Raw genomic sequence first — 13,410 nt, 5'->3', positions numbered from 1 at the left:
GTTATTATATTTAGCCTCCCATAAAGTCAGGCAACTAGGACTCAGATGCCATCCCCATATCTGCGAATGCAATCGTGATGTTTGAAAAACGCGGAAGCAAAGTCTGGTTTGTTATCTTGTCAGAGACATCTCAGCTGAGGGCTGAGGGAGGAGGAGGAGGAGGCGGGGGGAGCAGGAGCAGCAGCAGCAGCAGCTCAGTGAGAAACACAAGTGACCGCTAGCTTCATGTCAACCACACAGAGAGGGCTCCACTAACGCGAGGCGAGCGGAAACCCGTTCAGAGGGGAAGAAGGAGAGGGAGAGCCAGAGGGAGAGAGAGAGGGGGGCCGGCCGCTGGAAGGGACGCTGCTGGAGCTTTATTGAACTCGACAAGAAAAAAAAAGAAAAGAAAAAAAACTTATACACATTGGTATCGAATTGTGTTTACCTTTCTACAAGGAGCTCGGGGATATCAGCTGTAGGTAGGAAGGTTAGCTTATAGCCACCACTACCACTACCACCACCACCACCGCCATCTCCTGTGAGTCGGAGCGGCCGCCGTGTCTTCCACACCATGGGGAACGCTGCCACCGCCAAGAAGGGCAACGAGCTGGAGAGCGGTGAGTCCCATTGCCGCTGCTGCCGCTGCTGCTGCTGGAGCCTCCAGCGGTGTTTTATGCATGTGTGTTGCTCCTCAAGCCTCCATGAAGTAACGTTAGCTAGCTGCAGTTAACGCTGTCCTATCTGGCAGCTACAGTAAGTAAAGGCAGGGGAAGGGAGGGAGGGCCCATGAGTCCGTCATAGCCCCTGCACAGTTATCCCACCAGCGCTGCACACACACACACGCCTCGGTGTTCAGTTGTCGATAAAAAAAAACAGCCTAATTAGTGTGTTTTTATGCGCTTAATCTGACATTGTAAATTAGTAAAGGCCTAACAGAGGTAGCGAGCTGCAACAAGACCCTGTGGATGTTGTGGTTTTCGTGGCTGCAAGGCACACAGAAAAGGAAGGGTGGGGGGAGTGGGGTGAGCATTGACTGACAGTGTTAACAACAAGCTATCAAAGCGTTATCACAGGAGCTGGAAATGCAAATGGTTATCGATAAATTCACACACACACACACACACGCCCCTCTCCCTCGCCTAGTTACGGATGATTTCACGCGTTAACGCTGGTTCCGTGTTGTGCCAGCTGGAGCACAAGGAGGATCAGGCTTGATGAACAGCTAGCCTGCTAACTTTAGCCGTGTGAGGGGGGGATTAGCCCTCTGAAGGCCCCTGTCATTTCATTGCCTCTTGGTGGTGGTGGTGGTAGCTGTTCAGGCCTGTGCTTTGTGCATACTCACATTTTAGCCATAGCGTGTCCTATATCCTTGGATAATAGCTAAACTAGCATCACATCAGCATCTCCATCTGAGGAGGCCATAACTAATGACTATCACGACTCTGTGTGTTTGAATGCACAAGGCTAGCTGTGTCAGACATAAACTGTTGCACTATGAGCTTAAATCTGCAGCAATAAAAACCACAAACCCATGAGTAATTGATATAAATAGCCAATAATATTTTCTTTTCTCTTGAAGACAAGTGTGGGACTGTTTCAGCCTAGGGCTTCACTGCTACATTTTTATTCCTGGCTACATAAACAAAGCTTTCCCTCTGTACAGCATCCTGACCAAATATGGTGAAGAAATGACAAATGCCCTCCTTCCATTCATAAAACTAAGACCTACTACTGTCCGGTTCCTGGCATACGCGCGCGCACACATGCACACACCACAATCATGTCAGTTGTGTTTATTTAGAGCCCCATTTCTAATCTTGCTGTGGTAAAGGTCCATCAAGGCTCACTTCACACACTCAGCTTGTCATTGACTGGAGCAGCTTGTCATCAGACCTTCGTCAGAGGATAAGGGGTATTACAAGCTTTGAAAGGTTTGACGTAACTAGGCCCAGGCCAGTGTTACTTTGGGCTCGTGTACTTTGATGTGTGCAGCTGGTCATCATCACTGAGCATCCCCCCATGCAGTATATCATACATGTTTCCCTATTCCTGGTTGTAAACATAAAAGCTGTGGGTGTTGTTAAATGCGTGCAGCAGAATCAGTTACATTTGATGGTTTTAAAATCAATCATGTACGCACTGACCTTTTTTTTTTTCTGCAACCTTCATAAACTTTTACTGCACACTTTTTAAAAATGTGCACAGTACCATCTGTGTTCAGTTGTGCACTTTAGTTTGTTTAAAGAAATGTCACTATATGATGCAGTGAAAACGCTCCTCTGAGATTTATTGACCTGTTGATAGAGACCAGGCAGCCACAGTGAACAGTGCCAACCAGAGACACTCAGGCAGACAGAGATGATCAGATCAGCCAATAGTTCTCATACTGCCAAGCATTTCTTTTCAGTGTAACTATGATCCCGAGATCCTGTGCTGTGGCTAACTGTTAAACCTGTTTAAGCTGACCCTGTGCCCTGAGCTGCAGATTTGTCTGGAGTGTCACCGCTCTGACAAGACGACCAGGTTACCTATATACACTTGTTTATACACTACACTACCTGTGTTTACTCGTTATAGCTGCCACTGGCCTGGATCAGTCGGTCACATGGAGATTTTAACAGTTGCCATCATGACACCTATTTTATTTCACTGGTTCCATGTATTGTGCTTCACAGTGTAGTGCAACAGGGCAGACTGACATAACTAAACCGTGTTATGCTTGTCTGGATCTTGGCATTGCTGTCAGGAAGCGCTGGCCAACTGTGCTGCCTTCGGACCATTTATTTTTCCCTCAAGGTACAAAATGTTGGAGAGACTGTGTGTGTGAACAGAAAGCGCTGATATTTTTCAACTCTTCAAAGTTTCCGGATGGAGAATGTTAAATCATCGTGAGAGTAATGCTCCTCCAGGGCTGCAAATTATAACAATTATTGCCATTGTCATCGTCAATTGACGTGTAGGTCAATTTCTTGGCTCATAAAAAGTCAAACTGGAGCTGAAACAGTTAGTTGATTGATCAGTTTGTTGATCATTACAAAAATGTCAGTGTCAGAATTAATGTAGCCTATTGTTTAAGTCTCAAGGATAAATGAGAAATCCTAACTCTGTTTATAAATTAAATATATTGTGCATTTGCTTGGTTGATTTTACTTAATGACATTTGAAGACTTCATTTGGCAAATTTGTCGCAGGTCAGGTTTGGTATAGAAAAATGACAATTAATCACTGTTAGTTTAAAGTTTCAACATAGGTCAAAGAAAATACACAGAGCTTGACAACTGAGAAGCAAGAACATGTTATATTTGGCATTTTGAAAAACCAGTGTAGTCAGTTATTGAAATTGTTTCAATCCCTTTTTTGTCAATCGACCAAGTGGTCAGAAAACGCTTTATTATATTTTACAGAAACTCAAAAGCTCTGTAGAAGATGGTAGGTTTTGAATGTGCGCTGTTATCTTTTCGATCGGACTTAATATGCACGACTGAATTTGTGCTACATGGCATTTGGCTACACCTGTTCTCTAAAAACGGTCGGAGACAGTCAGTCTCCGTGTAAATTCCTCAGGTGAATGTCAACTCTGTTTTCATTCCTGTTGCTTTGGTTCACTACATATGCTTCATGTTTGTTGATGTGTTATACTTGTTGTTATGTACATGAACTCTATATTTCTCTTCTGTCTTCTCTTCTCGTATCATCCCATCCATGTGGGTGATTGTTCCTGCAAAAACGTTGGTGATCAATAGAGACTTTTGGTATGCTCATTCCTCCAAAAGATGACCAGAATGACAGAACGGCATTGGTCTCACTGTGAAAAACTTTGCTAGTTGTGCTTGCTTATATTGTGTGCTTTTTGATAATAAGTTGGTGTTTTTGTTATCCACATTCTCTCAATCTGGATATCTGCTGTCTGCTGTGTTTCCCATAAATTGGTTTGTCTCTGCTTACCATTTTTATGCTGTGTTTTTAATAGCTTTCCCTCAATCTGTATAAAGTGATGCACAAGATGCTCAGATAAAATATAATAATAATAATAATTTTTAAGTGTTGTGGTCCCTTTCCCCCTTTCTGAATGAGGCTACTAATGATCAGAAAATGTACTGAGTTTCTTGGCATGCATCACTAGTCTGCCTGTCGTGGATTGTGTCGTCCCGTGTTTGCGTTTTGTCTCACCTTTAGAACAATAATTTATATAGTTTATTTTTTTGATTTTTATAGTTTATTTTTTGATATCTCGTTTAATTTATATCCAGATGAGAGTTGACGTTGCCCCGTTTTCTTCTCCATTGATTTACTATTTAATTTCCATTTCCCACATCTCTTCCTTTCCCTCTCCAGTAGAATAGCATTTGGTCTTTTTTGCCAGTTTCACCCTAAAACCTGAACCTGTCCTTGTACTAATGACTCAAACTGTGTTGCTAAACTGTTGACTAACTGTATTTATCTTCTTTTTCTATTTTTAGTCAAAGAGTTTCTAGCCAAAGCCAAAGAAGATTTCTTACGGAAATGGGAATGCCCACCACAGGTCAGAATGATGAAACGTTGAGCTAAACATTTGCGGGAGCTCTGTTCACAGTGTGATCTAACACATAGTTATTTTCACAGAGCACAACGTGCCTAGATGACTTTGAAAGATTAAAGACCCTGGGTACTGGCTCATTTGGGAGAGTCATGCTGGTGAAACACAAAGGAACAGAGCAATACTTTGCCATGAAAATACTGGACAAGCAGAAGGTCAGTTAAAACGCACATCTAACCTCGTGGGAGAGATTTTCAAAATAAATAGTAGTGTTGACATTAGCAGCTAAATGTGTAGCGACCATAAATGTTTGGTGGCACATCGTATATCCAGCAAACACCCGGAGAGATGACATTGAAACCTGTTGCTTTACAGGGTTACTGGAGGACGCAAGTGTAATAAATAACGAAACGCTTCCTCTCCTCTCAGTGTTTGCGATCTCTGTTGCTAGTGTAAGTGACAAGGTCATCTTATCTCTTTTTACCTGTCAGGTGGTGAAACTCAAGCAAATAGAACACACGTTAAATGAGAAGAGGATATTACAGGCTGTGAGCTTCCCCTTTCTTGTCAAACTTGAGTATGCGTTTAAGGTAAGGTCTTTTTTTAATGCAGTAATTCAAATTGTGATTATTTATTTAGTTTATCAGCAGTGTTCAAGTGTCTTTTCCTGTATTGTAGGACAACTCCAATTTGTACATGGTGATGGAGTACGTTCCAGGAGGAGAGATGTTCTCACACTTAAGAAGAATTGGAAGGTTCAGGTTAGTATTGATCTGCAACCCTCATTACATATAAAATTTATAGCGTCTTATTAAGCAATGCCACCTTGATTTAATCTTTTTATATTCTGGTGATAAGAAAAATGTATCAGTTTTTAGGCTTTCTCATCTCACTTTTTTTTTTTTTGACAGCTAACACATTTATCTCTTCTTGCTTTCCAGTGAACCACATGCACGATTTTATGCCGCCCAAATAGTGCTGACATTCGAGTACCTCCATTCACTAGATCTCATATACAGAGATCTGAAACCTGAGAATCTTCTCATTGACCACCACGGCTACATTCAGGTGAGCCAAACACAAGGAATGAATATGTAATACTTCTGTGTCCTATATGTTTACATTAAGCACATGAATGGCATATATACAATATATTTCAATACAATATGTGCTCCTGACTTCAAGGTGACAGACTTTGGATTTGCCAAGAGGGTAAAAGGCAGGACCTGGACGTTGTGTGGGACACCAGAGTACCTGGCACCAGAAATCATCCTCAGCAAAGTATGGAGTTTTTTATTATTATTATTATTATTATTATTATTATTATTATTATTATTATTATTATTATTATTATTATTATTATTATTATTATTATTATTATTATATTTCTCTTTCTTTCTTTTAAATGTTTGAACAGATGAATGGGTGGACAGATATTTTCAATACACAAAATTTCCTTTATTGTTCCCTTTCATTTCTGGGCACTGCCACAAAAAGTCTACCCCACAGTTCTGAATGCAGTAACACAGTTTTTGCATTGCACTTTGCATTTCCCAGAATACCTTGTTTGGCTGAGTAATTTACTTCCCGTAGTAGATAACATCAATCATGTCAACTAATTTGAGGCCAATTTCAAGCAAAAAATTGTCAAGCTACCTCAAACATCCACACTCCGGCTTGTTTTTTACACTGAACACTTTAACTGTGGAACGATCATCAAGAGGAAATATGCACAAGTAGAAGAGATAACAGCTTTTTTTTTTTTTTTGCTTTTAGTAGCTTCAGAACACCATAATGTAATGCAGCAGAAAAAGACGTTAAGGGTTGTTGTGTTTTTTTTGCATGCAAGTTCTTATCAACAGGAGGAAATTGCACAAACTTTGCTCTTACTCTTTCTACTAGAAAAGTACAAACTCATTTGAATTAGACAAGAAGAGAAAAAGTTGTTATTTGGTCCAGATGGGGATGTAAGATAGAAGTTCCTTCTTAATTTGAGAGGATGTTTTATTATAAGGAATATCCTAAACTTGTGTGTGTCTTGACTTGTAGGGCTATAACAAAGCTGTGGACTGGTGGGCTCTCGGTGTTCTCATCTATGAAATGGCAGCTGGCTACCCTCCATTCTTTGCAGATCAACCAATTCAGATCTATGAGAAGATAGTGTCTGGAAAGGTGAGCAGAAAACTTCTACATGAAGAAGAAAGAAATGTGCTCCCTACCTGTGCATTGTACAAAACTGATGCAGGGGAAGTCTAAAAAGGTCTTGCTTCTCATTTCCAGGTCCGATTTCCTTCCCACTTCAGCTCCGACTTGAAGGATCTGTTGAGAAACCTGCTGCAGGTTGATCTGACCAAACGTTACGGCAACCTGAAGAACGGAGTCAATGATATTAAGGGCCACAAATGGTTTTCCACAACAGACTGGATTGCTATCTACGAGAGAAAGGCAAGACACCAAAATGAATTTTGTAGTGACACCAAACAGAGTTACTCCTGTAAAAACATTTAATTAGATATTGATTTGTTCACATTGATTTTTCGCTAGTTGTAAAATTCCCAGCTATGATGCTGCGACAGTATTATTTTACACTATTTTGTTATCTGAGGACTAGTTCATCCCATTTATTTTATGGTTCTGGGTTGCAGTTGCGCAGAGCTCACTATTTATGTGTGAATGTTAACAGCCATTTCACAACTGAGCAGTCAGATGCTTTTTTTTTCTTTTTCTTTTTTTTGTCACTTGGAAATCACCCAACTTCACTGATGTTGTCAGATATCAGTGTCACATGCCATTTTTGCAGGGACGACAATAGAAATAGTGTTTCGATTAATCAAAGTAGATATTTAACTCTGGCTCGAATGCTATTGATCTGTTGATTCTGTTTAACCTCAGTTATCAAACAGTCGTACTGTGCTGTTGGAAACTTTAGACTGGCTTGTCAAATGAATTAAATCTGAGCCTGCTTGTTGTCCTGCTTATTACAAGATGAAACTATTTCCATTTATTTGTACGTGCCTCCCTGATGCCTGCAGTATGTACCAGTTGGAAAGTTGCTGCTTCCACTAAAACAAAGCCTAGTGAGATTGTGATGTAGAAACAGTTACTGAGATTTGACACACAAATCAGAAGGCCTGCTTTGTTTTTCTTTCGTCTTATTAGATACTGCAGTGTGACAATGATTGAATATGGTATTATGCTGCAGGGTTGTTTCAAAAGGCGATATTAGACCCGTTTTCGCTCTGTTTTTCTTTTGCATTTAAATTATTCCTGATAATACATTTTTTTTCTAGCAGATGAAAGAAAGTTTCTGTTTAGACGCAATAGCAAATCAGTCAGATTATATTTGATCATCTGCAAAGTCTACAAAAATAACAACTGTTTCTACAATGAATTGCATTTTAAGTTAAAGCCGATGCGCACACAAACAAATTCCTGCATGTTTCCGAATCACAGCTTATGTCATTCTCCTCCTCTTGTCTGTGTCTCTCCACCTTCATTGTCTCCCCTGCACCTTGCCAAACACACTGTGTTTACTAAATACAGAATTGAGAGAGGTGGAGTGACACTGTAGAGGAAATAGTACAGCAAAGATTGGACATTTGTTCCCGTCAAGCTTCAGCTTGAAGAATATGTTGATTGCAGTGTACTGTTTGCATCTTTGAATACACAGCAAGTGTATTGTGGCCTGGAAAACAGAAATGACACTGGCATTCATTGATAATGAACAGAAAGGGCACATGCTCTGCTCCAGTCCCTGGTTTTCAATTGGCTGAATGTCAAGTGATTCTGTGTAAATTTGTTGAAATGAAACTGCGATCACAAATATTAACAAGAAACATTTGGTAAAAACTGAGCTAATCAACACTTTGTGAAGGTTGATCCTAATCATCACAGGCTGAATAATTACAGCCTGTAGAAGTACACTCGTATGCAAAACAAAATCCATGACTTTAGTTATCTTTTTAATACTGGGCTCTGCTTGAGATGAGCTACAAATTGTATAAAGCGTTGCCCAACCGTGTCTAAAGGCACAGGCGTCTGTAGCTGTAGCTGTTCCAGATGGCAACGCTCAAAGGTGGGATGAAAAGCCGGATGGGATGAAAAGAGAGAGAGAAAGGGGAGGCCCTTGAAAATAGTTAAAACAGGGATTAAGGCGCAAACTCTTCAAGCACACTCCTCCTCAAAGAAAGGCACGGTGCTGCGCTTGTTTATACACATGGAAAGTGTTGGAGATAGTTGTGCGGAAGGGAAGGAAAGAAAGCTTTGCACCGACACACCTCGCTGTGTGAAGTGGGCGTGATTGTTGGAATTTGAAAGTCTCTGAAATTGTTTGACCCAGACATTAGAGGGAGACAGTTTCACTCATTGATCATCATCTTACTTCATTTAAAGTTTGGCATTCAGTGTAGCTTCACTGATACCACTAAAGACACAGTAGATCTGTTAATCAGTTTGGATCAGTTCTTGCCATTTTTGGACTGATTGAAACTTTCTGACAATTTATCTGTAAGAATACTTTTTTTTATTTCTTTCTGTCTGTTGCTGTTTTTCTGACCGGTTATATCATCATGAATAGAAATCCTTCATGCTAAAATGAGTCGCTCTCCTCTTCTTGCAGGTGGAAGCCCCATTCATACCAAAGTGCAGAGGCCCAGGGGACACCAGCAACTTCGACGACTACGAGGAGGAGGAAATCCGCGTTTCTTTAACAGAAAAATGCGCAAAAGAGTTTGCAGAGTTTTAGGACGCGGGAACATGGATAAATCAGGGAAAATAAGGGGATCTTTGCACTCTTCTAAAGACTTGGGATGGAGCAGAGACCATCGTTTTTTCAGATCTACTACATAGTCCCTTCATTCCACAAGGCTGAATGAGGTCGCCATGATCCTTGGGTGCCGATAACCTCTCACTGTCGTTCACATGCGTATTAAAGCAGACACACCACTTGTTTCTTTTTCTTTTCTGTTTTTTTGTACCTACCCACTGTTTTTTTTTTTTTTTTTTTTTACTTTGAAGCAGTTAGTCTTGGATGTTGTTATCCCCTTTTAAAATGTGATATTTTTCAATTAATGAGGAAAAACTGAGACAACGGCCAATAATAGTCCACACATTGTAACTGACTTGTCTGTGGCAGTTTGACACAGTTGTGTGGTTGAAGGGTACTCCCTCTAGTCGTCAGTTGTGTATATTTAATGGTCTGTTACAAGTCCACATCAAGTACTGGCCAGCTTTCAGAGGTAGTATTTGTCCTAATGTGCATATCTGTCAGTTTTGTAAGACATTTGAACACGTTGGGTGTTTAAAGCATGACCAAATAGGAAACATTGGGAGACACAAGAAGAGAGGTCCTTCCCTTTCTTTGCTTTTTGCCTTAGAGAGCCAACCCCCCCCCCCCTCAAAAGCATCCACTCACTGTCTTCTTGGTATTCTGGCACAGCAAGCCATCGCAGAAAATTACAAACCTTGTTACATTATTAAAATCCAAATCCAGTTGTCTGTTAGATCCTCTTGGATCTGTTAGTTACATGTACAATTTGTCATTCGGTATCTTTAACCTTTTTTTTTGTCGCTGTGTCTAACATTATAGTCATATTGTCCCTAGATTTCAGGTCTGCTTATAAAGGCCTGTCATTATGAGTCTGTGGAACAATGTGACTTCGTTAAATGGAAAAGAGTGAAGTGAAATCCTTTTGAGGGTTTTTATTGAGTGTAATGTAAAGCTGAGAAGATCAATGTGAATAGCGTTGCAGCTCTTTGCCGCAACTTTGTTAGTGATACCTTTAAAAAGAAAGTACAGAATTTATAATGTATTAAATCAAAGATGTTTTAAAATCTAAAGAAACAGGAACGCAAAACTGCAATTTGCCATATTCTCCCTGTTACCACCTTCAAACAGATTATGTTGTTTCATTCTTGTCAAAGAATGTAGATTTACAATTTAAAGGTCTGCCTATTTGAAAGCTTGATTTCAAGGTACAGTTTTCCTCACAATACACTTTCTAAAATAAAGACTGCTCCTTTGTATCACATGTAACCCTGTTATTGTTAAGCTCATTACATTATACGTATATGCATTGTTTCATATATGTTTTTATTTATACACATTAGAGATGCTAATAAATTTTATTTTTAAAAGTGTTGAGGTTGTGCAGCTCTCCTTGCATTGAGACATTTGACACTGTGCCGTCAGTTTCACTGGCATGCTCACATAGAGGTGGTCTGAATTTTGCCCTGGTTTAACTGTTTAGTTGATTCCAGTGTGTGATCCAGCAAATCTGAGGTGATTTTTGACAAAAGGGTTCTCAAGAAATATTTGTTTGAGTCCATGAAAGTTTTTCCCCACTTTTTTGTTGTTTCATATTATTCCCCTCATTTTTTCTACCTCATGAGTATCATTCACATTGTTTCATATCGATGCTGTTAGCCTGTTACTAAATGGGTAAATCAGACTAGAACGGTTGATCAAAAACTGTCTGCCTCCAGTCGTAACATATTTTTTAGCTGAGAAAGAAAGACAGTTTGTACATGTAGCTATATTGATAGGTTATACACATTAACAAAAAGCACTTCTTGAGAACCAAAAGGTAAAATATATATAATTGGACATAAACATTTATCACTAATCATCAGAAATGTTTGGATTGAAACGAATATAGCGGTTCGCTCACAGCCTTTTTACAACTTGTATCTATGGTATCTTCAGAGGACAGAACAACATTAGGTAGCCAGTAAGCGAACAGTGCATTTTTGAACCTTTGGGTTTGCCGTAGTCCCTTCTTCGAGGGGGTTTGTGGGTAATGTAGTACAGCGTCAGACACGTGGGGCGTTCCTTCCGTTGCCTTTCATTCGAAGTTTGCGGAAACATGGCGGGCTTGGAGCTGCTGTCGGACCAGGGCTACCGTCTGGATGGACGAAAAGCCACCGAGCTGCGGAAGGTTCAGGCCCGCATGGGTGTGTTCGCTCAGGCGGACGGTTCGGCGTATCTGGAGCAGGGAAACACGAAGGCTCTGGCTGTGGTGTACGGTCCTCACGAGGTACGGAGCCTGAGTGGGATGGTGGTGGTGGGTTAGGGTTAGGGTTAGCCCAGCAAACAACAGTTGTAATACAAACAATTATTATTTTTTGTAAAACTGCACAAAGTGTAATTGATCATCTTGAAGTAGGTTCATTAAAGTGTAACTGCATGTGTTTATCTATGATCCAGATAAACACGAAATGTGATTTTAACTAGAGATAATCCAGTTAATATTTGGAATACACTTAAACACTGACACACACAACTAACTGAGATCAGACTAATCAGATGTATCATATAATCCTGCTTAAGTATTTTATGATCAGTGTAGTAGGTTAATGACCAGAGCTTGAATGAATGTGTCATTTTTTTTTATCAATCAATCAATTTGTTTATTTCGGGCATGTCAATTAAAATAATCATCATCACACTTCATCTTAGTTCAAATAATACAATACACATGGCCGAAAGGGAAAGCTGGAGAAGCAAAAGCTTATCTAATCCCGCCCCCATTACCCACAGAATAAAATCTTTTCATAATCATATATCAAAATCATTTTCTTTTGTTCTTTTTTACATTTTGATATAACATTCTTGACATTTTGACATAACATGTTACAGCAGTAGGTAGCACACAGAGCTGCAGTCTAGCTCTAGACAGTACAGATTACGTGTTAAGTGATCATTAACTGGTCTGGCCACCTGTTAGGCTTGTCAGTATTGAATACAAAACACATTTGAGTATTTTTAAATTAATCTACTTCCTTCTTATATAATGAAGTGAATATCTTAATGCTTCAGCACACCATGACTCTTTCCAGCTTTGAGTGAGTATAGGGAGCGGTACCTGACCTCAATCCCATGCAACAGCTCTGTGTTAACTTCAACATGGATGTCTGACTTTTTGCTGTGAGTCGTCATGTACATGTTTGTCACCAACCCCCCTAGATGCGAGGATCACGCAGTCGGACTCTTCACGACCGGGCCGTTATCAACTGTCAGTACAGCATGGCCACGTTCAGCACAGCTGAGAGGAAGAGGAGACCCCATGGGGACCGCAAGTCCACTGAGATGAGCCTCCACCTCAAGCAGACGTTTGAGGCTGCTGTGATGACCCAGCTCTACCCACGCTCTCAGATAGACATCTTTGTCAAGGTCAATAATTACATTCTTGAACAGGGCAACATGAAAAGTTTTTTACTGTATCAAAGTATGTGATAATGTATTTTTTCCAAACAGATTTTGCAGTCAGATGGAGGAAACTACAGCGTGTGTGTCAATGCTGCCACTTTGGCAGTGATTGATGCCGGCATTCCCATGCGTGACTACGTCTGTGCCTGCACTGTCGGGTTTGTGGACGAGACACCCCTCGCCGACCTTTGCTATGCGGAGGAAGGTGGAGGAGTGAGCTCCCTGGCATTGGCGCTGCTTCCCCGGGGCGGACAGATCGCTCTGCTGCAGATGGACGCCAGACTCCACCAGGATCACCTAGAGACTCTGATTGAAGCGGCCATGACAGCCTGCAAAGGTGTTAGCAAAGTGCTGGATGAGGTGGTGCGACAGCATCTCCAAGAAGTGTCAGTGCTCACTGGAGAGTGATGCAGGGAGGAGGGTAACATCTGGACTGTATTTTTAAGTGCAGCTTGGAAATGTTGTTGGACTTTCAATGGAAAAGAATGATGGAGCATCTTTTTTCTTTTCTTTTTTTGCATTTTATGCATTCATAGCAATTACTGTGTACTTTTGTATAAATGTTGTGAAGCTAACAATAAATGTATGAATTCTCTTTGTTGTTTATTTGTATGTTACTAGCTGAGTTTTTGTATTTATTGAAGTAGCTGAGAGTATTATCCCTATGTCAGAGCAAAAAGGAATACAGCTGCCTGCCTGTCATTCT

At 40.5% G+C, this 13,410-nt stretch overlaps 2 protein-coding genes across 2 annotated transcripts; both read left to right on the top strand.

The window, feature by feature from the left end:
• The first annotated feature begins 222 nt into the window (after positions 1-222).
• prkacbb (protein kinase, cAMP-dependent, catalytic, beta b) lies at positions 223-10,600 on the top strand. Its single transcript, XM_083991618.1, has 10 exons — positions 223-599; positions 4,443-4,504; positions 4,585-4,713; positions 4,990-5,088; positions 5,177-5,259; positions 5,440-5,566; positions 5,684-5,779; positions 6,548-6,670; positions 6,779-6,943; positions 9,117-10,600. The coding sequence occupies exons 1-10, from the start codon at positions 554-556 to the stop codon at positions 9,240-9,242; spliced, it is 1,056 nt and encodes a 351-aa protein (XP_083847744.1). The 5' UTR covers positions 223-553; the 3' UTR covers positions 9,243-10,600.
• Positions 10,601-11,340: 740 nt separating this feature from the next.
• exosc4 (exosome component 4) lies at positions 11,341-13,231 on the top strand. The gene is made up of 3 exons (XM_083991019.1): positions 11,341-11,532; positions 12,462-12,668; positions 12,753-13,231. The coding sequence occupies exons 1-3, from the start codon at positions 11,362-11,364 to the stop codon at positions 13,110-13,112; spliced, it is 738 nt and encodes a 245-aa protein (XP_083847145.1). The 5' UTR covers positions 11,341-11,361; the 3' UTR covers positions 13,113-13,231.
• The last annotated feature ends 179 nt before the right edge of the window (positions 13,232-13,410 follow it).

This window comes from Trachurus trachurus (assembly GCF_905171665.1).
Source record: "Trachurus trachurus genome assembly, chromosome: 17".
In the NCBI taxonomy this organism is placed as follows: Eukaryota; Metazoa; Chordata; class Actinopteri; order Carangiformes; family Carangidae; genus Trachurus; species Trachurus trachurus.
Note: the sequence above shows the minus strand (reverse complement) of the source record. Positions and strands in the feature narration are given on the sequence as shown.

Excerpts from the sequence above, each read along its gene's own strand:
- exosc4 (XM_083991019.1), top strand. The coding sequence starts at position 11,362 with ATGGCGGGCTTGGAGCTGCTGTCGGACCAGGGCTACCGTCTGGATGGA. Across the intron at positions 11,533-12,461 it reads TGGTGTACGGTCCTCACGAG|ATGCGAGGATCACGCAGTCG; the intron begins GTACGGAGCCTG and ends CAACCCCCCTAG. Across the intron at positions 12,669-12,752 it reads AGATAGACATCTTTGTCAAG|ATTTTGCAGTCAGATGGAGG; the intron begins GTCAATAATTAC and ends TTTTCCAAACAG.
- prkacbb (XM_083991618.1), top strand. The coding sequence starts at position 554 with ATGGGGAACGCTGCCACCGCCAAGAAGGGCAACGAGCTGGAGAGCG. Across the intron at positions 5,089-5,176 it reads AACTTGAGTATGCGTTTAAG|GACAACTCCAATTTGTACAT; the intron begins GTAAGGTCTTTT and ends CCTGTATTGTAG. Across the intron at positions 6,671-6,778 it reads AGAAGATAGTGTCTGGAAAG|GTCCGATTTCCTTCCCACTT; the intron begins GTGAGCAGAAAA and ends TCTCATTTCCAG.